Genomic DNA, 25,706 nt, shown 5'->3' with positions numbered 1-25,706 from the left:
AAAGGGAGGCAGCACCTAAGATTCAGTCTCCATTGAGGCTTTGCTATTTTACAATTACCAACAAGTCGATGCAATCAAAGCCGGAAAACATACAGGAAAACTAGCAAAGCTGGAAAACGGAAGATTATACGAGCGTGAAGCAAAAAAAAAAAAGTGTCTAACGTACAACACACCAGCATACACTGGATCGGATTCAGCTGCTTCGGTTTGACTATGCTGGAGATTGTAAGAATAGTTAGAAGTTCGTGATCAGTTTACGAGCTGCGATTCTCTTACAGTTTGCGAGCTTCAGTTATGTTAGTCGCTTGTATGTATAAATAAAGCTGTACTCTCTGTCTGAATGATTATTTGATGAGAAAAAACCTTCCGGTTCATTTTCTTTCCAGCAGCCGAACTGATGCTTAGATTGCTTCATCTGCACACCCTTCAATTTCTTCGATAAGGCACCAGGTACAAGTTCCACGGTTCACTTCAGCATATCATTTCGATTGCAGAAGGTAATATACAAAACTTCCTAGGCAGGAATCCTAGATGTTCGCCGTCAGATTGAACATAAATGCTGCCACTGCCTGAAATGTCTTCCACCTCAATAGAATGCACGCTGCAAAAAGAAAAAAAATACATAAATGCGATCCAAAGACAAATTGCTACACGTAATAGCTGCAGATGAATTAACTCTTGAGCAACCAATTCAAAGCTTTTGATTCCTCACGTTATGCATGCTGATGTGATGAAACAAGCAGTGAGAGAGAGAGAGAGAGAGAGAGAGAGACAGGAGTAAGTTATTGTGTAACGTAATGCAACTCGACCTAGTAAGGCCTACCTTCTTGAAGATACATTTTTCATTGTTAGATGCATCCCATTGTAGAGCTTATGTAGCTTCAGAATAAAGTCATACCACTTGAAGCCTTGAAGGATCACAACCTGCTAAGAAAGTTTATAACAAAGATCAAATGTACTCGCAAAGACACTGCAATGTATAAAGTTTCTTTTTAAAGCAAACAAAATTATTGCAAATAGTTAGGAAGGTTAAGTGCAGAAAAACAAATCCACCTCAAAATTGCCGCTGCGAGGGTCAGCATTTGGTGTAATTTTCATACCACCACCAAAGTATTTTGCATTTCCAACACAAAGGGCAGTTACTTGAGAGTATACTTCCCACTCCCCTTCATTGACCTAAACAAAAAACATTCTATTAAGCAAAACAAAAGGTACAAGAGGGGAAATTGCATGCGTGTGACATACAGACTATTAGTGCTCAATATTACAAATATTGACCTTGATTTTAAGGTCCTGATTACGGTGCCCAGCAAAAGCTTTTAATGAACCAATAACGTAGCACAAGTTTCCAAATCTCTTGTAACTAGAAGCATGGAATCCTGCTTTTGCACTCCTGCAACATATCCCCAAAAAAATGGCAATAAGACTTACTAAGATCGGCATCGGCCTTTGTTGACGTTAATTTGTCAAAATTTCCAAGTTAACCTTACAAATGAATGTCAGCAACATTAGCAAAGTAATGAGGTTCTCCATCTTCTCCACTAATAACACCAACATCAATCTGTGATCTCTGCCCTGCAGAAGACAATATTATAAATGACCAATTAAGTGCAAAACTGAAAGCGAACAAAAATATACAATAAAAAGAACAAATTAACTACCCCTAACTACCTAAGCAATCAAGAGAGAGAGATAACCTTTGGCTATACGGTCAATGGCTTCATGGGGATCATTTTTCCTGATAAAACAACAAACAGTCAACAATCTAAAACAAGTGTATGCATAGAAAACTTACATAAAATGATAACTGGCTGGAAACACATGAGCTAACCAGCCAAATGTTCTGGCAAAATCAGATCCAGTCCCCAAAGGGAGGAGCTGTAGAAAGCACAAAATAAATTATTTCCCTTTAGAAATCCAAAACATCCAAACCAGGCAGTAAAGGGATCAACTCAACTTGTCATACGCAATCACTGAAGTTAGCTTTACATAGAACAATAAACAATTGGAACTGAGATTACTAGACTCTCATGGTAAACACTTACACCAAGTGCAGTTGAATGGGTGGCATCCCTATCATAATTAGTAACAGTTTTTCCTGCCCAAAAGAATCCATTAACAACCTGTTCATCACAAGCCAATGCAGACGAGTGAGACTATTATCAAATACTATTAAATTAGCAACACTGCTCAATATTGCAGGTTATTAATATCAGACAGTTTCATAGAAACTTTTTGAATACAAGGGTTAATTGTAATTTATTTAACTATCTCCGTACCAGACAAAATGCCTCATCATAAAGATGGTAAAAAATCTTATCAGCAAAAGTCAATTGCAGAATATGAAGGACCCAGGGAAGGAGGTAAAATGTGATTGACTCTAAATGACACCATCTTTCCATGAAAACTATGATATTAGAGAAAATTCCACCTCATGCAGAGTTCCATCTCCTCCCACCGCGATTACAGCATCAGCTCCCTCACGTATGGCCTGCATACCATAAGAAATGCAGAAGCCATATTAAATCAATCTTCCATTAGAGAAACTGGATTCATGTCAGGCTCAAATAATAGAAGCACCAAATCCCACCTCCCTCGTTATGTCAATTGCATGAGACGGGCCTGATGTTAAAGATTCACATATCTGCCCATAAGATAAACAAGTGAATTAGATAAGCTCAAATAAATGAGCGAAACACAAACACACACATACGATCACCAAATCCGCTGAGTTAGATGCATTTAGCAGTTCTACAAATTTACAAAATGCACACAAGTGTGGTGAATAGTATTGGTAAAGTGATTGGTTAAAACTTGTGGTGTACCAGCAAGACCCAAAGATTGAAGCAATAAGCGAAGAAATTTCAAACCGCACAGCACTTGGGACAAACATTGAAAATGATTCCCAGGGCATGAGTTTCATGGATATACATATGATCTAAGATTTTGACCCAAAAAAACCTATGATCTAAGATAACATAGGATTTCCAGTTTTCTTGCCAAGCAAGATAAATTAATCCAAATTAATACAAGCAATGCATGTAAACCCAAAATTAACATAAAATTAATGGGTACGAATCATCAACCTCCATGGAATTAGTCAGAAGGAAAATTGGATAATTGGGTCCAGCTAAAAAAGAAACAAATGGTAATAAACCAAAGAAAGGAAAATTGGTAAGAAACTCACATTGCAATCAGCACCAAGGCGAGACCTTAGATATGGAAGCAGCTTCTTCCACTCCTTCCCAGTCCTCCCATTCGCACCTGCTCCAATTTCCCATTTCAATAATCCACAAAACTCATAAAAACAGAGAGAGAGAGAGAGAGAGAGAGAGAGAGAGAGAGAGAGAGACTGCTAGGATTGACGACGAAAACGAGGTCATGACGGCGAGACGAGGAAGACCCACTTCGCAAAATGGAGCGGTCAACGCTCAGGTCAGGAGCTTTGGGGAGTTCTGCTCTCACAGCCCACGGTGTCGCCGTTGAAACTCTCACTCCTCCGCCTACTGCTACTCCTCCACCGCCTCCGAATGCTATCAGATTAGTGCCCATCTTTTCTTTTTGAAGCTTTGGTTTTGGTTTTGTGGTTTATCCTGATTTGCCTAACTTCGCAGAGAAAATCAGGGTTTTAATTTTGTATAATCAAGCTTATTAGAATTTAGAACAATGCGTTTCTCGAATCTCTTCATACCATCGAAAAATTCCTAGACGGAATTACACGCTTATTCTTAGCCTACCCTTCTGGAACTGGATTCTAATTCTTTCGCTCATTTTTTATTTGTAAATTTACAGGACGCCGCCTAAAATATATATGGAACCCAACACCATTCAAAACTTAACCGAGCGTAATGAAGTTGTTTTTTCATGCGGTTAATTATTCTAGAGTGTTGAGTTTTTATTAATGCGTCGTGATTAAAAAATTAATGTTTAGAGTAATACATTTCTCGAATCTCTTCATACCATTTAAAAATTTAGAATTATATGTTTAGAGTAGTGTTAGGGAGATCAAATTTTCTAAACTAAATGATGTGTCGCCAATAAAAAAATAAACACATTAATCGACACTTATGCAAATAATCCAATCATTTACAACCATATCATTTAGTTTGCAAATTTAGTTTAAAAAATTTGATCTCTCAAGTATTACTCATATGTTTATTCTTAGCTACGCTCTTCGAACTCAATTTTAATTCACCTTGCTTTCTGTAACTCAAAATTCATCATTTTATTTCCTGAAACTCAAAGTTCGTTTCCCTTTGACTTGTAGACTCTCTCTTCTCCCTGAATTTATAGGTTGCCTCTTGAAACATATGTGGAATCCAACACCATTCAAAACTTAACCGGAGCGTAATGAAGTTGTTTTTTCATGCGGTAAATTATTCTAAAGTCTTGAATTTTTATCAATGCGTCGTGATTAAAAACTTCCCCCTCTTCTGAATTAATGTAATAAATTCAAATCATCACTTTTTTTTGAGAATAATTTTAAAATGTTTTTTTTTTTTTTGTTCTCTCCGTAGCTTGATTTTTAAGCGATTATCGTATGATCGAAATGAGGATCCTATCCGAATCCTCTTTGTGAGGATTCCTATGATCCTGAAAACGTATCTCTTTATCGTATATCGTACGATCAGTTTTCATCAGGTACTGTTCATGTTTAATTTTAAATAAAAATATTTAAAATTATTCTTGACCGCATGATATATGATCAACGGGGATTGACAATGATATTAAAATAAAGCTTTGTCGGGGGTTGGCAATAATATTAAACACGTAACAAAATTATTCTGAAGGGTTCACCAAAAAGAATAAAAAAATATTCTGATGGGAATTAACGTCATTATCTAACTTGTTGGTAGATGACACCTGTTTATTTCTTGATCGATAAATTTGATTAGGATTTAGGAATATTTTAAACTTTTAATCTTTGATAATAATTATTTGGATTAAGCACCAAATTCTTCAACCTTTTAGTGTCATTTCAAATTAGTTTTAATCTTTTTAAATATTTCAAACAAGTACCTAACTTATTGAAAATGTTAAATCCGTTAAGCCACAGTTATTTTTCAAATATAGATTATATTCAAACCCCACCAATTAGGTATATTATGGTCAACATAACTATTAGTTACGTCAAGTATGATTTCAAAATAGATTATATGATATGGAACTCAATGATAAACGGGTATTGAATTGAATCGAAAATGGACTCAAATTGAAATTACAATAGAAGGCCAATCTCCTAACAAAAAAGAGAGATAAGTATTCATATAGGGTTTCAAGGAGCTTGTTTCTACTCATGTGATTTCCTCATTTGTTGATTCTTGGCTCATAAAGCTTTCAGTTCTTCTTTATGGGCGGTGAAGATGGTGGTGACCACATCATGACAATCCATACTACTCAGCAACCTCCATGACCTTTTTCTTGATGTTGGTAGCTTGAGTTCTAAGGTGGAGTTGGTGATTTTGTGTTGGGCTTAAAGGTGATGGCATCATGGGGGGTAGTGGTGACTATTAGTGTGGAGGTTATCTATGATCTTCTATTGATTTTGAAGACGAAGTAAGCCCTTACTTAATTTAACAGATTTGATTAGTACCTAATAGATGTGACATTTTCAATAGGTTTGGTACTTATTTGAAATATTTAAAAAGATTGAAACCAATTTATAATGACACTAAAAAGTTGGGAAATTTTAGGTACTTAATTGATAGCGACATGAATTATACTTTTTCACCATTTAATATTTTTTCTTTATTAAACACAAATTATCAAACAATTAATTTGTTTTAAGCCAATGAGCAACTAGTGATTTACAGCTGCATAATCCAGAACAACTGTTGGTGGGGGTTTTAACTTGGCAAAATTACAAAACAGCAGTAAAATGTCATCCTCTCCGGACGGCGAACTTTCACCTTCGTCCTCTTCCACCCTTCGAACTGAAATGGTGAGACTTGAGCTTCTTCTTGCGCACCGCTGATGCAGGGCCGGTCTCTCTGAACGGCATCCCCATTAGAGCCAAAAGCATCTGAGCTTCTTTATCTGTTTTAGCAGTTGTTCTGATGCAAACATCCATTCCCCTGCCCTTACCAAGATCGAACCGAATCTCTGGGAACACACTCTGTTCCTTGATTCCAAGGGCATAATTCCCGTTTCCATCAAAACTATTTGGGTTTACACCTTGGAAATCCCTTGTCCTAGGAAGTCCCAGATTAATGAGACGATCAAGGAATGCATACATCACCTGTAAAATAGAATAGTAAGCTTAGTGCATGAGATTGGATGCATTTGGGTTTATAAGAGAAACATACGCATTTTCAAGAGGTTGACACAGGAAATACTGCTTAAATCCTTTAAGCACGTATAAGACCACTATAGTGCATGCGTCTTCAACCGCATACTAACAATGCCAATATAAAATGTTTGGATAGAAGGAAAAAAAAAGGCGATTCACCCCCCATTTTGCTTCTCGTCAAACTATTTCTTTTTATTGCAACAACTTAATTATTTCTCATCATCACCCTCACCAATGCAGAGTTGCTACAAATGCCAAATTGATTCAGCACACAAACCATGGATGCTCTCTCAGTCAACACCTTCACCCACCATTGCAACATCAATTTACCACACAACTTACAAATGCAGTTTCTGTTCACAACTTGCCACCACGACTGCAGTCTCTAACAACTATATGCACCAACACATCCATCTTGATCATACTACCTCCTCAGGATATTAATTCCACGCTGTAAATAATGGCACTCTTCGCCTATGATCAGACCTCACCTTATAGACCATACTACCACATCTTTAACAATATGTTTTACAGGCTAAATTGTGATTGAGCATTTTAATATGATACTAAACAAAGAAGAATAAAAAAGGATATGTGCGTGGTGTCACCATCATAATATAAAGAACTTCAAGAAGGACCACCAAGTGATTTAAAGCGTTATCTTGGGTCGTGATGAACGTAATTTCAAGCATTAACTTGGAAATGATAAGAAAAAGAAACAGTCTTGTAAGTATCTATGCAGAAGGTAAGATTCACTTTTAGGGTTGAAAAGCAAACTCACATTTCCTCTGAGTGTGACAGCAATCCCAAGTGGCTGGCCTTCCCTGATCTTGAAGGTAGCAAGGGAAACCTTTGCTCGTGTCTTGACGGGTCTCTGCCCTGTAATGAGTGCCAAGTCATTCATTGCCGCTTCCAATCCCTTAGCATTCTGTTGAGCATCTCCAATTCCGCAGTTCACCACAATCTTCTCAATCTTCGGAACCTACCCAAGTTCCACATTGCATAACACTATTAAGTCACTGAACCCCTTGGCGGAATAACAAAACTACCAAAAGCAATATGTATATCAAGGAAACAGCCTTTCCATTGCTTACAAGGATAATACATTCCGGAAACCTTAGTTCAAGGTAAAGAAGATTTTATTTTACACTCAACCCAATTCATCAATATAGATAATTCATCACCACAATAACACGGAAATTCTCACTCCCGGAAGGCATTAACACGAAAAACTGAGTCGTTATGATTGAGAAAATTGTATCATAACATCAAAACTGAACCACATTGTCACTACTCGTTCTTAAATGTACTTTCAGTAAATGGAAATTTAATGAAGCTAAATCAAAAATTCGATTGCTTAACCAGAGCAAATCAACTTCTGCTAAAATTAGAGGTAACAAAGCAACACATTGAACCATTTTCCCACAAAAAAAAAAAAAAAAAAAAAAAAACAAACAAAAACAAAAACAAAAACCCCCATTTAATTATCAAAATAACAATATCCAGAACAATAAAAATTAACAAAATTAATGTAAAAAAAATTAAAATTGTGGGTTTTATTCACCTCGTGGATGTTGGTGTAAGAGAACTCTTCTTTGAGCTTAGGGATGATTCTTTCGAGGTAAGTGGTTTTGAGCCGGCTGACCTTTTCTGCCTCCGACTTCTCCACCAGCACCACCTCCGCGGCCTTCACCGGCACCACCACATTCCTAGGGTTTCCGTACGAAAGTCGTAAAGGCGGAGGTGAAACGGCAACCGGGAATTGGCCGTGAAACGACGACGTGGCGGAGCGTAAGAGCGAAGGGCAGGCCATTGTTGTCTCTGTAAGTTTTTTTTCCAGTGTCCGAGTGTTTTTGGAGCTGGGAGCGAAGGGGCTTAGGAGGCGTGGTCGTGAAAGGGGCTCGCATTTGAACTTATTTACGAAAATGGCTGTAGGAGGAGGTCAAATGTGGTGGTTTTTTTTGTAAATTTGAGTAATATAGGGGCTGTTGTTGGACATGACATTCTGTGAATGAAATAGGATAAGGTAAGGTTCTTTAGGAAGAAAACGATATAGGGATTATCTTTCTAGCCAAGGGTAAAATAACATTGTGTTATCCGAATTTAGGGGGTATATTTAATTGGAATTTTTGACACACCCCGACCCAAAAAGTCCACTTGGACCTTAAATCGAGCTGTGCTGGCCGACACCTGGAAGGTGACGAAGCCATAAAATGTGATAGTGTATAAAAAGTGAATGAATTTGAATCTAAAAGTGTCTAAAACCAGAGTGCGCTACGAGTGGGAGCGAACCCATTTCACTCGCGATGTCAGAGCATAAGTAAGGTACAGTAGTGTGGGTAAGAATCATACCCTCAAAAATATCCATCAATACTAAGATTCGCCACAGATTCTTGTCGATACAAACTCAGCAGTTAAAACCTGGAGGGCACCAAACAGAAGGTGTGAGTAAGCAATAAAACCAAGCTTCCCAAAGTTACTACCTCTCAAAAAGTAATGCCCCTAAATGTAAAACCCGTATCGTTTTCCATAAGACAGTACAACATATATACATATATCCAAACCATACTCAGAAATGACCAAAACCACGGTTTGCCATCAACTCCAACATACATTAATAAGTAGGCCAAATGAACTAAATCAATACAAAGTGATATATCAGTCAGAGTCATCTAAAATGACTTGTACATCTTATCCATATTTCATCAATCACGGCTAGCATATAAGTCGGAGTCACCTATAGTGACCTGTACGACTTATCCATATCTCATCAATCATGGCTAGCATATAAGTCGGAGTCACCTATAGTGACCTGTACGACTTATCCATATCTCATCAATCCTGGCTAGCATATAAGTCGGAGTCACCTATAGTGACATGTACGACTTATCCATATCTCATCAATCATGGCTAGCATATAAGTCGGAGTCACCTATAGTGACCTGTACGACTTATCCATTTATCCATATCTCATCAATCATGGCTAGCATATAAGTCGGAGTCACCTATAGTGACCTGTACGACTTATCCATATCTCATCAATCATGGCTAGCATATAAGTCGGAGTCACCTATAGTGACCTGTACGACTTATCCATATCTCATCAATCCTGGCTAGCCAATAGCTCAATAAGTATACCTGCACACGAGTCGGAACCACCTAAAGTGGTCTGTACGACATGACTGGGTGTAAATAAATACGCTCAAGTGCTACGATCACGTGAAGACTGGGCGAATGATCGCGGGTCACCTACGAGTCGGAACCACCTAAAGTGGTCTGTACGACAGGACTGTGCACCTACCTTAAATCCAAGGTGAGCGTAAGGTGCGGGAGGTGAACATCACGTGAAGGACTGTGCCCTGGCCACGGGCGGGAGCACTAACACCGGGGTGCAGGTTTATGAGCTCTCAATGCATCTCAATATAACATGTGCAACTCATGGCAACCAGTACGACAGTATCGAAGTTGCCTAACTCATAACTGTAGTCATGCTATAACGCAATCGATTCAACTATTACCATAAACTCACCTAAACTTACCTGGGTGTCCTGAGTTCACCTTTGCACTTGAAAGCATTCCCAATAATTATATGCAAGTAATATACATATGGATATATCATGATGCAATCTACTACTCAACCATGTCGTAGCATTTTCAATTATAAACAATATGGTGTGAAGTGTACAATCAGTAACGCCCTACTCCCAAACTACTTATTTTCAGGGATAATTATCCATGACAACCCAATTAACTCTAATTTAACTAACTAATTCACAAAACTAAAACTTGCCTTTACAAATTTCCTTTGCATTACTCAATTTCCCAAGCAAGGCTTTTGTCTCAAATATTTTATGGCTGCATCTAACGTCTCGTTAGACTGCCTACGTACCCTAGACATGGATCAAGCCATTCGTAGTTCATATTGTACTTCAAGCATTCACAATAAATATGTATGAAAGTAATATGCCTAATCAATTTAAAAGTGTCGATAGAACTCTCAATAATATGTACGATAAAAAGGAAAAGATGCACTCACCTGGAGTCCACGCTATGATTCTCTAGCGCACGCATCGAGGCGTCCTGAATGATTGGTCCCTGTGACCAAATATCAAATCACATCTCAGAACTCTTATGTGACATCCCGTCCCGAAAATATCGGAAATGTGCTTAGGAAATGACCTTTTTACCCCTAGTTGGTTTTCGTATTATTGTTTTTGGTTACTTTGTGTGGTGTTGGCAAGCTTTGGGCCACACACACACACCTGCACATACACTGTCTCTCTTCACCCTCTCTCTGTCTCTGTCCCGTGTCTCTCTCTCTCTCCCTTTCTTCTTCTTCTTCTTCTTCCAAAAACGTACGGACCAACACACATACCCCTCAAACTGTGGTGGATCGAGGAAACCAAGGACACATTTGAGCTCGTGAGGTCGAGGGGAACACAACCGTAGCATTTTCAGGTGAGAAACACATCGTTTTCACGTCGATTCGACGATGTCCGTTTTGAGCACTGTTCATGCAAAAGTTATACATTAAGTTTTTGGGTTTTCTGAGCTTGTAGATGTGTTGGTGAGGTCCCAAGGAGCCTCGGAGTGCTTCGTTGGACAAAATTGGACGTCGGGATCGTCCTGTTCTAAGTTGGCCGGTTTTGGAGAAATTGCACAGGTATAATCTCTTAGTTTTAGCCCTTAAAACTTGTTGGGACATGTTCTACTAGTCTAGGGCTTTCATTTGGTCCAAGAATCACGAAAAACGGTCGAGAAACGAGCGAGAAAACCCTAGTTGCAGGTTTTCCCAGTTTCCGGCGCCGGCGACGTCGCCGGCGTTCGAATGAAGAAGGCGACGGAATATTCCGTCAATTCTGACGGAATATTCCTAACGCCGTTAACGGATCCGGTTAGTTTTAACGGAATATTCCGTCAGTTTAACGGAATATTCCTGACGGCGTCTGTTGACACCGTCAGTGTGCCTGGCACGTGGCCGCGCGTGGGGGGCGCGTAGGTCCGTGCCTGTGCTGGCGCGTGGGGGCGCGTGCGGGGTCCAAAATTTTTTCTAAAAATATGGTTGTGACCCTGAGGTTGTGTAGAGCACGTGGGTATATTCATTTGTCCATTTTGAGCAATGTATGAGAAGTTATTACGAGAAACGGGTTATGTGCTTTAAAGTTAACGTTTTTATAGTTGTTTCGCATCTAGGTGACACGTACCCAGAGGACGAGCGTGCACACGCGAGACAGGGGGGCTACGACCCTTCTACATACCAGTGAGTGGGCTTTTGTTTTCCGTATATACCTATATACATTTATATTCCCAGAAATTGAATTAAAAAGGGTTATTTGCCTTATGCCATGCACTTTATTATTTATCGTTTATGCATCTTTGCATGCATTATTTGTGGCATACATATACATATGCATATGTCATATATATTTATATGTGGGTGCTGTGGAGGCATAGGTAAGTGCCAGGTAAGCGTTATTTAACGATTGCATTAAATAGTGGTTAGAGATGCTTAGAGAGCTCATAACCTGCACCCCCGGTGTTAGTGCTCCCGCCCAGAGTAGGGCACAGTCCTTCACGTGTTGTTCACCTCCCGCACCATACGCTCAGCTTGGATCCAAGCTAGGTGCATAGGCCTGTCGTACAGACCACAGTAGGTGGTTCCGACTCGTAGGTGACCCGCGATTATTCGCACAGCCTTCACGTGATCGTAGCACTAGAGCGTATATACATGTTACACCCAGGCCTGTCGTACAGACCCCTTTAGGTGGTTCCGACTCGTGGGCAGGTTTAGATATTGAGTTGAGATTTGAGCTCTATATGCAGCCGTACAGGTCACGTTAGGTGACTCCGGCTGCCAGAGGATTATGTGATTGATATGACTCATACCTGAGCACTTGCATGTCATTATGAGATTTTGACATGGTATATATTGAGCATGATTGGCATACCCTTAAGCATGTTTGGTATATCTATACATACGGTTATATGTCTATTTTCTGGGAAGTATACAGGTTTTACGGCGAGGGGTTAGAAAGTATTTTGTAAATGGTTTTAGAAAGAATTGTTTTTGCCCACTCACGCTTTTGTTTTGCGCCCCTCCAGGTTCTAGTTGCTTAGCCGTTGCGGTGGTTTCCCTTGAGAGCTTTTCGGCGTTCTGACAGACACTCCCCATTGTAGGGTCGCCTTCGGGCGTACTACTGTTGTTGTTTTATTTGGACTGCTATAGACCTGCTCTGAATTTGTATCGCACTAACTAGCACTCATTCTAGTACTTGTATGCTAGTTTTTAATTATTCGTACTTTTATATTACTACTTATTAGCTTCTGCACGTGCACATGGCTACGTCACCTTTGTGTGACGGCCAGCACGCTCCGATCTCGGTCGGGGTGTGTCACTTATCCGTAGAATATGTAATTCACATAAAACACAACCTCAACGACATTCTAAAATAGTTTGATACCCATTGACCACAAGTCAACCGTCGATCAAAGATCGACGGTAGGGTTTACAACCCTGTATAACTTGACCCGGAAGATCCGCATATCAGATTTCCAATCCGCAACTCCCAACGATCCAAAATATGTTTCTAGAATAACATATTAAAATTTCATTACGATCCAACGGTCAAATCTCCGCCAATTGCCTAAAACAAGTGGCCGTGAACATTTATTTTACTGACTTACAAATCCAATTCAGGAAGATCCGTAAGTCGGATTCCCGATCCGTAAATTCCTATAATCTTTAAATATTACGTAATATAATGTATCCAATTTTGGTGACGATCCAACGGTCGGATCATCGATTCACATTTTATCAAGTAACGTATCGTAACGAATTTAGGTTCCAACTATCAACCTACGTCATTCAAATGACAAAACTGAATTCAAGACATTTGACATAGCCTAAAAATAGCATTGGCGGCCCACTGGCCACGCGCCGCCGCTGGTGGCGGTCGGCCGCCCCGACTCGCCGGAAAATTCAACTATTTCCAAAAATTCTCAAACTTCACAGAAATGAAGGTCTCAGTGAGTGGAGCAACTTTCATACCTGCCATGAAGTCCAAAAGTGGACGGAAAATGGTCAATTTTGCCCACGAAGCCGGCGGGTGCCTAAAACTTCCCGACGTCGATTCGTCGTCTACGGTGGTCCAACGGGGTCAAGGTTGGTTGGGTTTTGCTCCTGGGATGATGGGCTACAAAGCCCAAGTGGTGGCATCGGCCATTGCTTTGCCGATTTGCCGGAAAATCGAAAAGGGTGGCCGGAGCACCATTGATTTTCGTCAACTTTCGTGGCCTCAAACCTCCAGATCCCATGGTTAATCAAGGTGGTTCTTGGGTGGGTTTTGTAGAGGGGAATGAGAGCTTCAAGATGGTGGTGGTGGCATCGAAAAACTCCACTGGAGTTGGCCGGAATCGGCCTTGGAAAATGGGCACCCGCGGTGGGTGCGGGTGGACGAAAACCCACTTCCCTTTTTTTTTCTTTTTTTTTTTTTCTTTTCTTTCTTCCAATTCTGATTGGGCTTTTCCCCACAAGGGGGAATTTAATTTAAATAAACGCTAAACCTTGAATAACTAATTTCGAACGTCCGTAACTATACCGTTATAATCCGGACTCGCAAACGGCTTTCGTCTATGCGTTCACATCCACGAGTATTACGAGAATATGTTAAAAGAATAAGTCATACGTCTCTCTAGACGATGGTCAACAGAAGTCAAAGTCCTTGCCTCTAGGGCAATTTCGTAAATTCACGCTTTTTAAATAAAATAAAAACGTAAAATTTGGAACGGGTTGTCACAATTTTGAAGAAATTTTATTCTTTTAATAAATTTAAAGATATTCAGTCAGGATTTTGATTAATTTTTGAAATTCCAAATGTGTTTAATCAGGATTTTTAATATAGTTTATTAAAACGATAATTGTTATTTAAAGTATAATGTATGTATTGCATTCTAAAAAGACTTATTTAGCTTAATCAGACACTGACATGCTCTATAGTAACGTTTGGTACGAAGACGAGACGAAACGGGACAAAATGGAACGGAGGTTCCGTGCTATGTTTGGTATGCACAGGATGGAATAGGACATTTGTTCTATTCCGCGTTTGGTACATGTAGGGCGGAATGGAACAAAGGATTAAATGACAAACGCACCCATGGTTCTCCATCAACTCCATCGACTTAACTCCATAGATTTTTTTCAGAAATTGGATTTTCTGCAACTGTCATGGTTGTGGGAAGGAAGGTTAGGCAACGTGCGGGACCATTATCGGGACTATCGTGTAGGACCATCGTTGCCGGAGCTTTGTACCTCATCATCTAGCGCACCACCGAACTTTCCCCAAGACCTCTGGGTGCAAGTCGAGCATCGTCACTGCCCACAACAAAGACGATGTCGAAGTGTCCTGAGCTGCGAAGAGGAAGTTAATGAGGCAAACGGTCTGGAGATTAAGGAGAAGGAAGGGATATGGTGGAGGATTTGAGAGTGATGGAGGCTACGGGAGAAAGAGAGAGGGTGGAAGCTCTGATTTATGACGACGCCGGAGAAGCAACGGGGCATCGTCGACCACGTCCTGCCAATGAGTGGCCATGAGGTTGGCGTGGCGGAAGGTGACGATCTCATCATCGAACCAGCAGGGAAGAAGAAGGAAGTTGGGGTTGGGTTCGGGTGGGTTTGGTAGGATTGGGTTAGCATTGGGGCCAATTAGAGAGGGATGATGAAATCATCCTATGAGGAAGATGGTGGAGAAGCTATGGTTGGGTTGCTAGATTTGTGGTGGAGGAAGAGGAATAGGAGAATAAGAGAGGGAGACTATGTGAGGGAGAGGGAAGGTAGACAGTGGAATTAATGAAAAAGATTAGGGGTTCTATGGGCTGGAACAAGTCGTTCCGACTAAAATTTGTTCCACGGGACAACGCGTCCCAAACAATTTGGTGCACCAAACGTAGGACGAATGCGTTCCTCTCGTCCCATATACCAAACAGTACCTATAAGAACTAGGTGGGTAGAAGCACTCATGTTCTACATACAACACACTAACTGAAAACTTAACGAATTTTTAACGCAAGCACCACATTGATGTGTGGTGAACAAACTTAGAGACTAATTATATTGATTTTAATTGTTCAGGACCAAACTGAGGAGTTATAACAATCTAAGTGATCAATTTAGCTAAAAAGCCTTAGCTTAATTTTTTTTGGGTCAAAAGGTAATTTTAGTACCAACACCAAAACAATACACACAAAAGGCCCCAAAAGCACACTAATTACAAAGAAACATGGACCAAAAAACACACAAAACAAGTCAAAAGTCTACTTTGGAGCCCAGCACACACAAACCACAAAAAAAAAAAAAAAAACCCTAAGCATCCACAACTACTGTAGTTGTTTTCCCCGCAACCGACGCTCCCCAGAACGAAGCACAAAAACCTTCGCCCACCACTGTCACCAATCATTAGACCATTGAGAATTTGTGGAAAAATAATGAAACCAAATGGTGAAGATGGTAGAGAAAAAGGACGATCTGCCCATGGAGCTCAAGATGGTGGAATCACCTGCAAGAAAATGGGTATATAGGAGAAACGGGGTTGGGCTTATTGAAAAAGACAATATGAGAAAGAAGAAATAAAAAACAACAGAAATATAAGGGCCTGTTTGGTATCCTATTTGAAATTTTTTATCATTTCTCAAAACATTTCTTAAAAACATTTCTTGAAAACAATTTTCTTTAAGACTTAAAAACTTGATTGGTTTGCGATTTAAAATTTTTAAATCTTATGACTTAAACTAGACAAAAAGATTTAAAAAGAGGGGGTCGTAGGAGAGGGAGACAGATGAGAGAGGAGGAAAGAAAGTAAGAGATGATTGAAGGAAAGAGAAAAAAGAGAGAGGATCAGACGAGATGGAGAGGAAGATGAGTGAGAGAAAGAACCCAGAGAATGAAAAAAGCGGATTAGATGAGAGACGAAAAAGGTAAAAAAAAAAGGAGAGAGAAAGAAGAAGAGAGAGAGGGAAGGAAAAGAAATGTGTGAGTTTAAATTTAAAAACTCTAAAAACTTATTTTTTTATATTTTTAGATAATAGAGTATATTTTTTAGTTAGTCTTGAATTCAGTTTTTGAAAATAGTCCTACTAAATAAGTTTTTAAAGTATAAAATTTGAAAATTACTTTTGAGTTTAAAAAGTTAGATTCAAATAGAGTACCAAACAGTCCTAGAGACTGAAGCCGCCTCTTGCCAATAGCAGGGCCGACAACAACGCAGGACATCTGAAATGAAAACTAGAGCTCACACTTAGCTTAATTAGACATCCACATGCTCTATAAGATTTCGGGTTACTCAAACCTATTTCACAAGATAAAATTACAAAGTTTAGCATTATATCTCACAATTGGTTGCTAAACTTCTTACACGTATCAAATTAGACTTAACACTAACGTCTGTTTCAAAAGTTAATAGGATTATTAATTTAGTGAAATACATTATTTAATTCAGTCGATTTTTGGTTTGAATGGACAATGGTGTCACTTAGGCTAAGGCATGTGTAAAATATTTAAATATTTTTTTATCAAAGATTTTATTGGTGAAAACAACTAAGGTAGAATTGTCCATAGAAGGTAGACTGATCTAAATTAAACTAATTGCAGTATGATCTAAAACCAAACCAACATTTATCGATTTTAGTTTGGTTAATTTAAACGATTTGGCCAGTTTTTTTTGTGACATCCCACATCGTCCAGGGGAGTGATCCTTAAATGTATATTCCCATTTCTACCTAGCACAAGACTTTTTGGGAGTTCACTGGCTTCGGGTTCCATAGGAACTCCGAAGTTAAGCGAGAAGGGGGCTAGAGCAATCCCATGATGGGTGATCCATTGGGAAGTTGCTCGTGAGTTCCCAAAAACAAAACCGTGAGGGAATGGTAAGCCCAAAACGGATAATATCGTGCTACGGTGGTGGAGCGGGCCCGGGGAGTGATTCGTCCCGGGCCGGGATGTGACAATTTGGTATCAGAGCCTAACCCTGGCTGCGTGTGTGCCGACGAGGACGTCGGGCCCCTAAGGGGGGTGGATTGTGACATCCCACATCGCCCAGGGGAGTGATCCTTATATGTATATTCTCATCCCTATTTAACACGAGGCCTTTTGGGAGCTCACTAGCTTCGGGTTCCATAGGAACTCCGAAGTTAAGCGAGAAGGGGGCTAGAGCAATCTCATGATGGGTGACCCACTAGAAAGTTGCTCGTGAGTTCCCAAAAAACAAAACCGTGAGGGAATGGTAAACCCAAAGAGGACAATATCGTGTTACGGTGGTGGAGCGGGCTCAGAAAGTGATCCGGCCCGGACCGGGATGTGACATTTTTGCCCAACTTTAATTTGAATGGCTCACTTTTGGCTGATATAGTTTGAATTTGACTTAATTTGAGCTCGTTCGGACCCTTTTATAAGTGAAAGGAGGTGAGCTTAAACAAAATGTTAGATTTTTTTCCTAAACGAGCCAATCTTGAGCTTTGAGTAAACTTGATGATCGTATTTTTTTATTTAAAATATGTTATGACTTGTTATTAGATTTTAAATAGGTCACCTGTTTTTTACTACAAGTACTTTAGCTTTTTTTACAATTATAATGTATTATTTAAAAAAAAAAGAAAAAAAGAAGAGATGAGTTGAGCTGATAATTTTGTCACGAGTTTACGTCTTTAGGGATCGAAAAGATTCACAGAGATATTTTAATATCTCTATTTTATTTTTTACAATTATAATGCTTCGACTATGTTTATTTTTGGTTTGAAAAGTAAATTTCATTACTTTGAAAGAAGGTTACATGCCAACACATAAGAAGATAAAATAATCCAAATACATTGGGAGAAACAAATACATAAAAATCAAGTCCAATTAAATAAGCAAAAGTTAAAACTTACATCTCTAATCTATGACCGCAGAAAACAGCATCTGATACCGCTAGTGCCATAAAAATCTTACCAGCAGCTACCTCGACTATATGTTATTTTGTTAAGCAACTTGTCTACGTATCAGTCGGTTACAAATTATTCACTCACATCAAAGGAGAGACCGCGGCCACGAGCCAAAGAAGCGCGTGAGGCGTCGCTCATTATTTTTGAAAATTTATTATTTCTCCTTCAGCGATGTGAAGGTTGTCTTTGTCCCTCTCTCTAAACAACTCGCTCGCGCTCTGCAAATCCTCTCGCTAATTCTCTCTCTCTCTAAACATTCCGATTGAAAGAACACGGCAGAGAAGATCAAACCCGCAAATTCCAGTCAATCTCTCTCTCTCTCTCTCTTTTCATTTGGATCCCCGTAGGCTGTAGGTCCTCCGTTGGAGAATACCTTAGTTTTTGCAAGATCTAGATAAAAATATTTAAAAATAGAACCCTAGGCCTGTCGTCCCGTTCGATGCTTATTCCGGAGGCTTTTCACCCAACTTTTTAGGATGTTTTGATGAATTTTTCTTGAAATTTACACGATACTCGAGTTTTGATTTTCAGAAAAAGTTGATCATACTTGTATGCATGTGTGCTTTGGTGTTTGGATTGGACAAATTTTGATTAGGGAGAGTTTTGGGTGGGTTTTTGAAATATTTGGTGTATTGGGTATTTTGCTGTCGATTGAGCTGGATGGACCAGAGAATGGATTTTCTTTGTTTTTAGGGTTCTAGTGGTAGTACCGTAGTGGGCTAGACTTTTTTTGCTGATTTTGTATTGCTGGGGAGTTGCGAAATTCGATTTTTGGATATAGTAATATATGATGGGTGAGCTGGGGTTATTGATTTTCTTGCTCTGAATTGTATAACTTTCTGTATCGAATTGACTCTTCGGGTTAGAATTGGTGTACCAGTTCGGCGAATAATGGATTATTGAATTAAAGCTTTCTGTGGAGGTAGGAAGTTCTTGTGTTGATTTGGAATGCTGCTACGGTTTCTGGGCTTTGCCTTTTGAGCTTGGTGTAGTGACTATTGAATTGAAGAGTGGTTGTTTTCTTATGGTTGAGAGGTTACGTTGATTAGGTCGTAGTTCAGATATACTGTTTGCATCGGGCGTTTTCAAAATGAGCTTAGAGAACGAAGAACCACGCTCACCAGATCATCTTACCGAAACGAATCACGAAATGCAAAGGTAATGGATTTGTTTTTGGCATTTTTGCTTTTACTAGTAGATATAGTTTCTGTTGTGTGTATATATTCATGCATATTTCATTGCTTTGCTATTGGTGAACTGTAACAAATCTCTTCCTCCAATGACCCAGGAAGTCGAAAATGTCATATACGAGAGAATTCCTACTGTCGTTTAGTGAATTAGATACTTGCAAGAAACTACCAAGTGGGTTCGACCAGTCAATATTAAGGTTAGATTCCTATTTTGAATGGTCTGATTGTTGTATTTATAGCTTCTGTCGCAGAAGGTAGTTCGATTTAGATGGTTGTTTTTACTCATTTACCATGTTAGGCCTTGTTCATTATGTTTGATATTTTCCTTTTTGTTTCCTTTTTCAAATCAGTGAATTCGAGGATGCTTTCAAAGATCGACAGAGAACTAGTGGTTTGTCAGCTCATAGTTTCAGGCGAAACGAGTATGGTCCATCTCCACCTACTAGAGGGGATGTAGCTGGTTATTCACGGCCAATCCATGGAAGGTGGGAAAGTCGTTCAACTGGACGGAGTGACAAGGATAGCGACTCGCAATCTGATAAGGATTCTGGTGAGGTTTTAGTTAATCATATTGATATGGTTTTCTCTGTACAAAGGCACATGTAGTTGAATATGCATGTTTCAGAAAAAAGCTTCATATGATTGTTAGTTCCTGTTGTAGAGGCTGGCAGCGATCTTTATAGGGATTCCAGTAGAGTCTTCCATAAGTAAGTATTAAGTAGGACTTTCGCCCTTCATCTTCTTTGCATCTATTGGATTTGTAGTTATTTGACAGAAGAAACTTATGAATTGTTTAGCCTTTACCCAGACCTCCAGCCACTCTCTCATCGTTGACCAAACAATGGAAATTACATTTCAATTTTCCAAAGGACTGGGCTAAGATTGGTTATGCTTAACAGTTAACATTAGCAGGAGGAAAAGATATATTGATTGGGTGACATGAAAGTAGTTAGGGATTGTGAGGGATGTCCAGATTATGCTTTTGCGGATGTCAGATTATGCTTTTAGGGATGTCCAAATTATGCTGTTTAGGAAAGCCCTTGAAGTTTAATCTGAGACTTACTTTGTGGACAAGCTGATATTTGTTGTGGGGATATTGAAGGATCGACCACTAAAAAGCATTGATTAGCATATAGAATTAGAATTGGTTACTGGTGCCCTTGTAGGTGATTGTTAAAATCCTACCATTGTTCATTTCCTGTCTTGAAACTATCAAGAAATTAATTTCTGATTGAAATACTTTTTGTCCTCATTCTATGTTAGGCTCATTTCTGTGACAATATTATCTTAATTCCAACCCTGCTGTACTCTCTGTAGATAAACTAATCTCTGACGTATTGTACTTTCTGTCCTGTTCAATATCAGATTCAGGAAGGCATTTTGGGAACCAGTCTCGGCGGCCATGGCAGGTTCCTGAGCATGATGGACTACTCGGAAGTGGTTCCTTTCCTAGACCAGCTGGGTTTACTGCAGGGGTATCAGCACCAAAAGTTCGACCTAACGAACCATACCAGTTGAATAGAACCAATGAGCCATACCACCCTCCCCGTCCTTACAAGGTATACCTTGATCTTAGTTGTGGCATTGACATGTTTATGTAAACAATTTTCTGAAGCTTAATGCCTGCAGTAGTGGGTTTAAGTATCCACCACCTTTAAATGGAGCAGCATAATTTTATTCTCTTTTTCTTTTTGATAAGATATTTTCTGTATCTCGAAGAATAGTATAATGTGAATATAAAGCATCCTAATTATATCTTTCCTCTTATCTTATAACTTGTAGGCAGCACCTCACTCGCGGAGGGATACTGAATCATTTGATGATGAAACGTTTGGTTCTTCTGAGTTGACAAGTGAGGAAAGAGCAGAAGAGGAAAGAAAGAGAAGAGGTACTTGAGAAAGTGATTTTTACTTTTTCTTTCTATCTTTTATTTTTCTTTCATTTGTATCTAGTTTGGGTCAGTATAGTTCTGCTCAGTTAAATCCAAGTTTGAAATTTGTTGGATTTCCGCCCAGCATCATTTGAATTGATGAGGAAAGAACAGCACAAAGCACTTCAAGAGCAGAAACTGAAGCCAGAGAAGAATAAAGGTGATTTTGACTTTGCCACACTGGTGGATGATTCCAAAGATGGGAGGAGACATAGAAGTAGTGAAGTAGAGGAGCGTCTCATACCCCGAGCTTCAAGTACTGATTCTGAAAAATCTATTTTACTCTTGCAAACTGCTGCACCCAGACCTCTTGTACCCCCAGGTTTTGCTACCACCGTTTTGGAGAGAAATCTTGGACCAAAATCCTTAAGCCATTCCCATGACGTTGAGGTAACCATATTTCATTTCCGTAATCGTTGATGAAGATGCTGAATTCAAGGATTATAATTATTGGAACTCCTAATTTATTGAATTAAAATGATAACAATCTTGCTTGAAGTGCTAAGACATTATGTTTGCAGAAGGCTGGTTTTTCATGTGAAGAAATTTGTATTCACTTGTTTGTGATGTTGGGTTAATAATTGAAACTTTGTCAATGTTTTGTGATTTGGTTTTTCTGATCTGTGCACCATATAGTTTACGCTGCTACCAAAGTACCATGTAGTAGTGCCAACCCAAGCTTGAATCTTCCTCTATCATTTGCTTTCTGCTATTAATAGAATATATCTTTTGTGCTTTTTGATAGGTTGGGAATTTTGAACTTGAGGAAAATATCTTACATGCCAAAAGTAAACCTGTTTTAAGTGGGACTTTGGATAACCAAGTGGAGAAACAATCAACTGAACAAATGATCTTGAGCAAGCAACAACATGGAAGTGCAAGTACTCATGCCTCAGTTGATAGCATGAGTGAGAAGAATCGAAATCCGTCACCACCTCAAGGTGCCTTGAATAAGATAATTGGCATTGAGAGTGAACTCTATAACATAGCTAATGCATCACAAGCTCTAGAAGCCTCCAGAAATAGTGAAGTAATTGACCTCAATACTGGGAAGGTGATGGGGACTAAGATTGTTGGCGAATCCAATCAAGGTCCTTCTGCGTCGATACTGGAAAAGTTCTTTACCAATGCTGTAGCATTAAATGTAGTTGGCTCCTCTAATATCACTGAGGTAACTGTGGCGTCCAATGTCTTTCTTTTCCTATATACAGATTTTCGATAAGTTCTTGCAAAGGTTATTACTCAGGACAGTTCAAGTTCCCCAAGGTCTTGGTTCATTCTAAATTTTATAATGATACAGTCATAAAGTGACCGAATTCCCCTGTCCCAGTATCTATCTTGGCTTCTTGCATCTGTGCAAGCATAGGGCTTGCTATTACTATATGCTATAAGACCTGCTGATAGGGTCCATTAAAATTACACTTTAGCAAAATAAATTTTACATTTTGGCGTTCTATTTTGTGGTCCAATATCAGTGTGAAAACAAATGTCTTTGCTTCAGCTTTAATCTGAAGCACCCATCTGCATATTTCCCCCTAAAATCACTTTTAACTGCAATTCATGGTTTATATGTTTCAAATGTGTGTTTTTCTTCTCATTTAAATGAAAAAAAGTCATTAGCTTGAATTATGAATCTCATTTATTTCTTTTGTGCTTCTACAGCATCAAGATATTAAAGATGATGAGACACAGAGCTCTGATACTGCCCATTCTTCCAAGTTTGCTCGTTGGTTTCATGAAGGTCTGCAGCTGTTGATATCTTGGAGTTAAAGTTTAAAGTGCTTTCCAACTTAAATTGTTTGTATTTGGAACTGGAAATGTACATTCAAGTTTTAAATGGTTCTATCTTACTGCAGAAAGGAAACCTAGTGATGATTTCTCATCTGGAAGGCAAAATGACTTACTTTCATTGATCGTTGGTGGTGAAAAAGGTGGATCCGGCATTTCTGATGGGAAGATACTTGATCACAGTTTTCCTAGTTTTTCTTCTCAAACCTCTGAACCTGCAGACAGGGTTATGAAATCAGATGTAGTATCTCCTACAGTTGGTAACTCTGAGGATTTTTCCAAAAGTATTAAGCCAGAGGCAGTTTCGACAGTCCTTACATGTGAAGACCTTGAACAATCGATTCTGTCTGGTATTAGTGAAAATGTTCCGACCTTGCAGCCCCATGTTCAAAAGTGGAGTCCTCCTGGGGCTGGTGGAAAGCCTGAGCAGCTGAAAGCTAATGTTGATAATAATGCATCCCATCACATACTTTCACTGTTGCAGAAGGGAACAAGTGTGAGTGATATGGAACCATCCTATAATCAAGAAACAACGTATTCTGAAAAATTACATGACACTGAAGGAGCGACTATTGGCACCGCAGTTCACAGTTCAAAAAAGGAAATTGCTGAAAATGTTTCTATTGCAGGGAAGAACCTGACCCTTGAAATACTGTTTGGAACTGCTTTTATGAAAGAGTTGCAAACAGTTGGAGCACCAGTTTCTGTTAAGAGGGGCCCAATGGGGTCTGCAAAAGTAGATCCTATGGAGCCTCATGGGGTGCCTTTTCCTGTGACAGATAACAGTCTAATTCCTCCTGCAATTCAAATTGGACCCAACTCAACTAGTCATAGTAGTAGTGACTCAACAGCAAATAGGAAGAAACAAACAAAATCAGATACGATCGAAGAGCCGTGGCTAGGTCTCAATAATCCTCATATTGAAGTAGGTTCATCACAGGTTCGAACCGACTTGGGTTCTAAGATTGGGGTTTTTGAGGGGCATCCTGATTTTCGACTTCCTGAGGAGGATAGCTTGATTGCAGCCAGCGAACCGTTGAACATACAAAGTTCTATGTCTTCTCGAAGTCAAATGAAAAGCAAATTGTTCTCCTCCCCAAACACCTATGTGGACATTGTTGAAAAGTTGGCAGCTATGAATTCTGGCTTTAAAGATGAAAGAAGAATGGGAAGCCAAGAAGTTCCTCCTCCTTTTCTTCGTGGTCCTTATGATGTGACAGAGCCTGATATTCCATATCAGAACCTTAATGTGCAACCATCTTCTCAACAGCTCCATCATCCTCCATTGAATCATGTGGGTCCCCCTTTCCACCCTTTAGACTCTCGTCCTGGCAACATCAACTCTCAGATTAATTTTATGGGGCGAGAAGGCATTATGCGAAGCGATCCTCCACCAAATCATCAATTTCAATCAAATATGCTTCGTCCAGCTTTCTATCATCCCAACACTGGTCAATCTGGGTTTGATGCTCACACCCATCACCCTATGATGCAACAGATGCATATGCAAGGCAACTTTCCTCCGCCTCACCTGCTACAAGGATTATCCAGTTCTCCACCCCAGCCTCCTCATCCCAATCGTGGTGCACCTCCACCTGCTCATCCAAACAGTCAGGCTTTTATGCAAGAATTGAACCCAATGCAAGGTTTCCCTTTTGGTCCCCGGCAGCCCAACTTTGGTGGTCATGGAATGCCATCGCCCGGTAAGGCACTTCTCTGTGCATCTGTTGTTAATGACTTTGGTTGATTTCATCGTGTCTGCATGATATTCTGTTTTTAATGCGTTCATGTAGTGGCTTCTCGCACCTTTACTTTTTTTTTTTTTTTTCTTTTCCTAGCAATAACTCGGGTGATTAAATCTCCCAAAGTTGTTGCCGGCAATATTTGGAGCTCTTTGATATTCAACTTTCTTGAACTTCCAAAAATTGCTTGATTTCTTTCTTTCTTTCTTTCTTTCTTTCTTTCTTACTTTTGAGTCTCTGTAGTTTAACATCGAATTGACATCTTCTACCTTAAAAATTTGGCTGATCCTTATGTTGTAATGTTGGAAATTTCATGTGGTATACTGACTTCCTTTTAATTCAGCTGCTGACGTTGCCGGTGGAAGCAACCACCATCCAGAGGCACTCCAAAGGCTCATTGAGATGGAACTAAGGTCAAACCCGAAACAGATTCACCAGTTTGCTGGTAGCGGACACACTCAAGGGACGTACGGACACAAACTGGACATGGGTTTCGGGTATAGGTAGGTCACTCGGATGTCTCGAAACTCGGTGTATTTTCAATGTATTCAGATTTCAGAGTCCTCTTGGATGATATGTGCAACTCAACGGACGGGCGATGTGTTTGATATTGCTTCTTTGAAATGGATGTGTTGAGGGCAGGTGGTGTAATTAATGGATTTTTCTTGACCCTTTGTTTCTCATGTTCTTATTTGATTTCTGAAAGCCACAAGGAAGAGCAAAAGGGTGACATGCCACTAAAGAAAATAATTAAATTTCTGGGCAGGCTAAATTGTTGTAGATTGTAAAAGCACTTT

General features: G+C 39.5%; 3 protein-coding genes across 3 annotated transcripts; 1 reads left to right on the top strand and 2 right to left on the bottom strand.

Moving 5' to 3' along the window:
• Nucleotides 1-113: 113 nt before the first annotated feature.
• On the bottom strand, nucleotides 114-3,758 carry LOC137720298 (sphingoid long-chain bases kinase 2, mitochondrial-like). Its single transcript, XM_068459348.1, has 12 exons — nucleotides 3,354-3,758; nucleotides 3,188-3,264; nucleotides 2,591-2,644; nucleotides 2,432-2,491; nucleotides 2,046-2,123; nucleotides 1,832-1,878; nucleotides 1,698-1,738; nucleotides 1,491-1,575; nucleotides 1,279-1,393; nucleotides 1,054-1,176; nucleotides 824-924; nucleotides 114-601 (listed from the first exon to the last, which is right to left on the bottom strand). The coding sequence occupies exons 1-12, from the start codon at nucleotides 3,550-3,552 to the stop codon at nucleotides 472-474; spliced, it is 1,110 nt and encodes a 369-aa protein (XP_068315449.1). The 5' UTR covers nucleotides 3,553-3,758; the 3' UTR covers nucleotides 114-471.
• A 1,964-nt stretch (nucleotides 3,759-5,722) lies between these two features.
• LOC137720497 (large ribosomal subunit protein uL5c) lies at nucleotides 5,723-8,179 on the bottom strand. The gene is made up of 3 exons (XM_068459572.1): nucleotides 7,854-8,179; nucleotides 7,071-7,271; nucleotides 5,723-6,238 (listed from the first exon to the last, which is right to left on the bottom strand). The coding sequence occupies exons 1-3, from the start codon at nucleotides 8,100-8,102 to the stop codon at nucleotides 5,906-5,908; spliced, it is 783 nt and encodes a 260-aa protein (XP_068315673.1). The 5' UTR covers nucleotides 8,103-8,179; the 3' UTR covers nucleotides 5,723-5,905.
• Nucleotides 8,180-18,475: 10,296 nt separating this feature from the next.
• LOC137721460 (uncharacterized) lies at nucleotides 18,476-25,587 on the top strand. The gene is made up of 10 exons (XM_068460556.1): nucleotides 18,476-19,417; nucleotides 19,548-19,646; nucleotides 19,800-19,999; nucleotides 20,815-21,008; nucleotides 21,232-21,337; nucleotides 21,465-21,769; nucleotides 22,125-22,550; nucleotides 23,042-23,120; nucleotides 23,236-24,870; nucleotides 25,253-25,587. Exons 1-10 carry the CDS (start codon nucleotides 19,350-19,352, stop codon nucleotides 25,414-25,416), a joined length of 3,276 nt encoding a protein of 1,091 aa, XP_068316657.1. The 5' UTR covers nucleotides 18,476-19,349; the 3' UTR covers nucleotides 25,417-25,587.
• The last annotated feature ends 119 nt before the right edge of the window (nucleotides 25,588-25,706 follow it).

The sequence above is a fragment of the Pyrus communis genome, chromosome 16, assembly GCF_963583255.1.
Source record: "Pyrus communis chromosome 16, drPyrComm1.1, whole genome shotgun sequence".
NCBI classification, from domain to species: domain Eukaryota; kingdom Viridiplantae; phylum Streptophyta; class Magnoliopsida; order Rosales; family Rosaceae; genus Pyrus; species Pyrus communis.
The sequence above is the reverse complement of the archived record's forward strand: the minus strand, read 5'-3'. Positions and strand labels throughout refer to the sequence as shown.

What these genes read in the sequence shown, in the direction of transcription:
- LOC137720298 (XM_068459348.1), bottom strand. Translation starts at nt 3,552, where the DNA reads ATGGGCACTAATCTGATAGCATTCGGAGGCGGTGGAGGAGTAGCAGTA. An exon ending in CAATTGACATAACGAGGGAG is followed by an intron (nt 2,492 to 2,590) that starts GTGGGATTTGGT and finishes TATGGTATGCAG; the next exon opens with GCCATACGTGAGGGAGCTGA. An exon ending in CCCATTCAACTGCACTTGGT is followed by an intron (nt 1,879 to 2,045) that starts GTAAGTGTTTAC and finishes TGCTTTCTACAG; the next exon opens with CTCCTCCCTTTGGGGACTGG.
- LOC137720497 (XM_068459572.1), bottom strand. Translation starts at nt 8,102, where the DNA reads ATGGCCTGCCCTTCGCTCTTACGCTCCGCCACGTCGTCGTTTCACGGC. An exon ending in CTTACACCAACATCCACGAG is followed by an intron (nt 7,272 to 7,853) that starts GTGAATAAAACC and finishes GAACTTGGGTAG; the next exon opens with GTTCCGAAGATTGAGAAGAT. An exon ending in CTGTCACACTCAGAGGAAAT is followed by an intron (nt 6,239 to 7,070) that starts GTGAGTTTGCTT and finishes TCTATTTTACAG; the next exon opens with GTGATGTATGCATTCCTTGA.
- LOC137721460 (XM_068460556.1), top strand. Translation starts at nt 19,350, where the DNA reads ATGAGCTTAGAGAACGAAGAACCACGCTCACCAGATCATCTTACCGAA. An exon ending in TTCGACCAGTCAATATTAAG is followed by an intron (nt 19,647 to 19,799) that starts GTTAGATTCCTA and finishes TTTTCAAATCAG; the next exon opens with TGAATTCGAGGATGCTTTCA. An exon ending in AGAGGAAAGAAAGAGAAGAG is followed by an intron (nt 21,338 to 21,464) that starts GTACTTGAGAAA and finishes ATTTCCGCCCAG; the next exon opens with CATCATTTGAATTGATGAGG.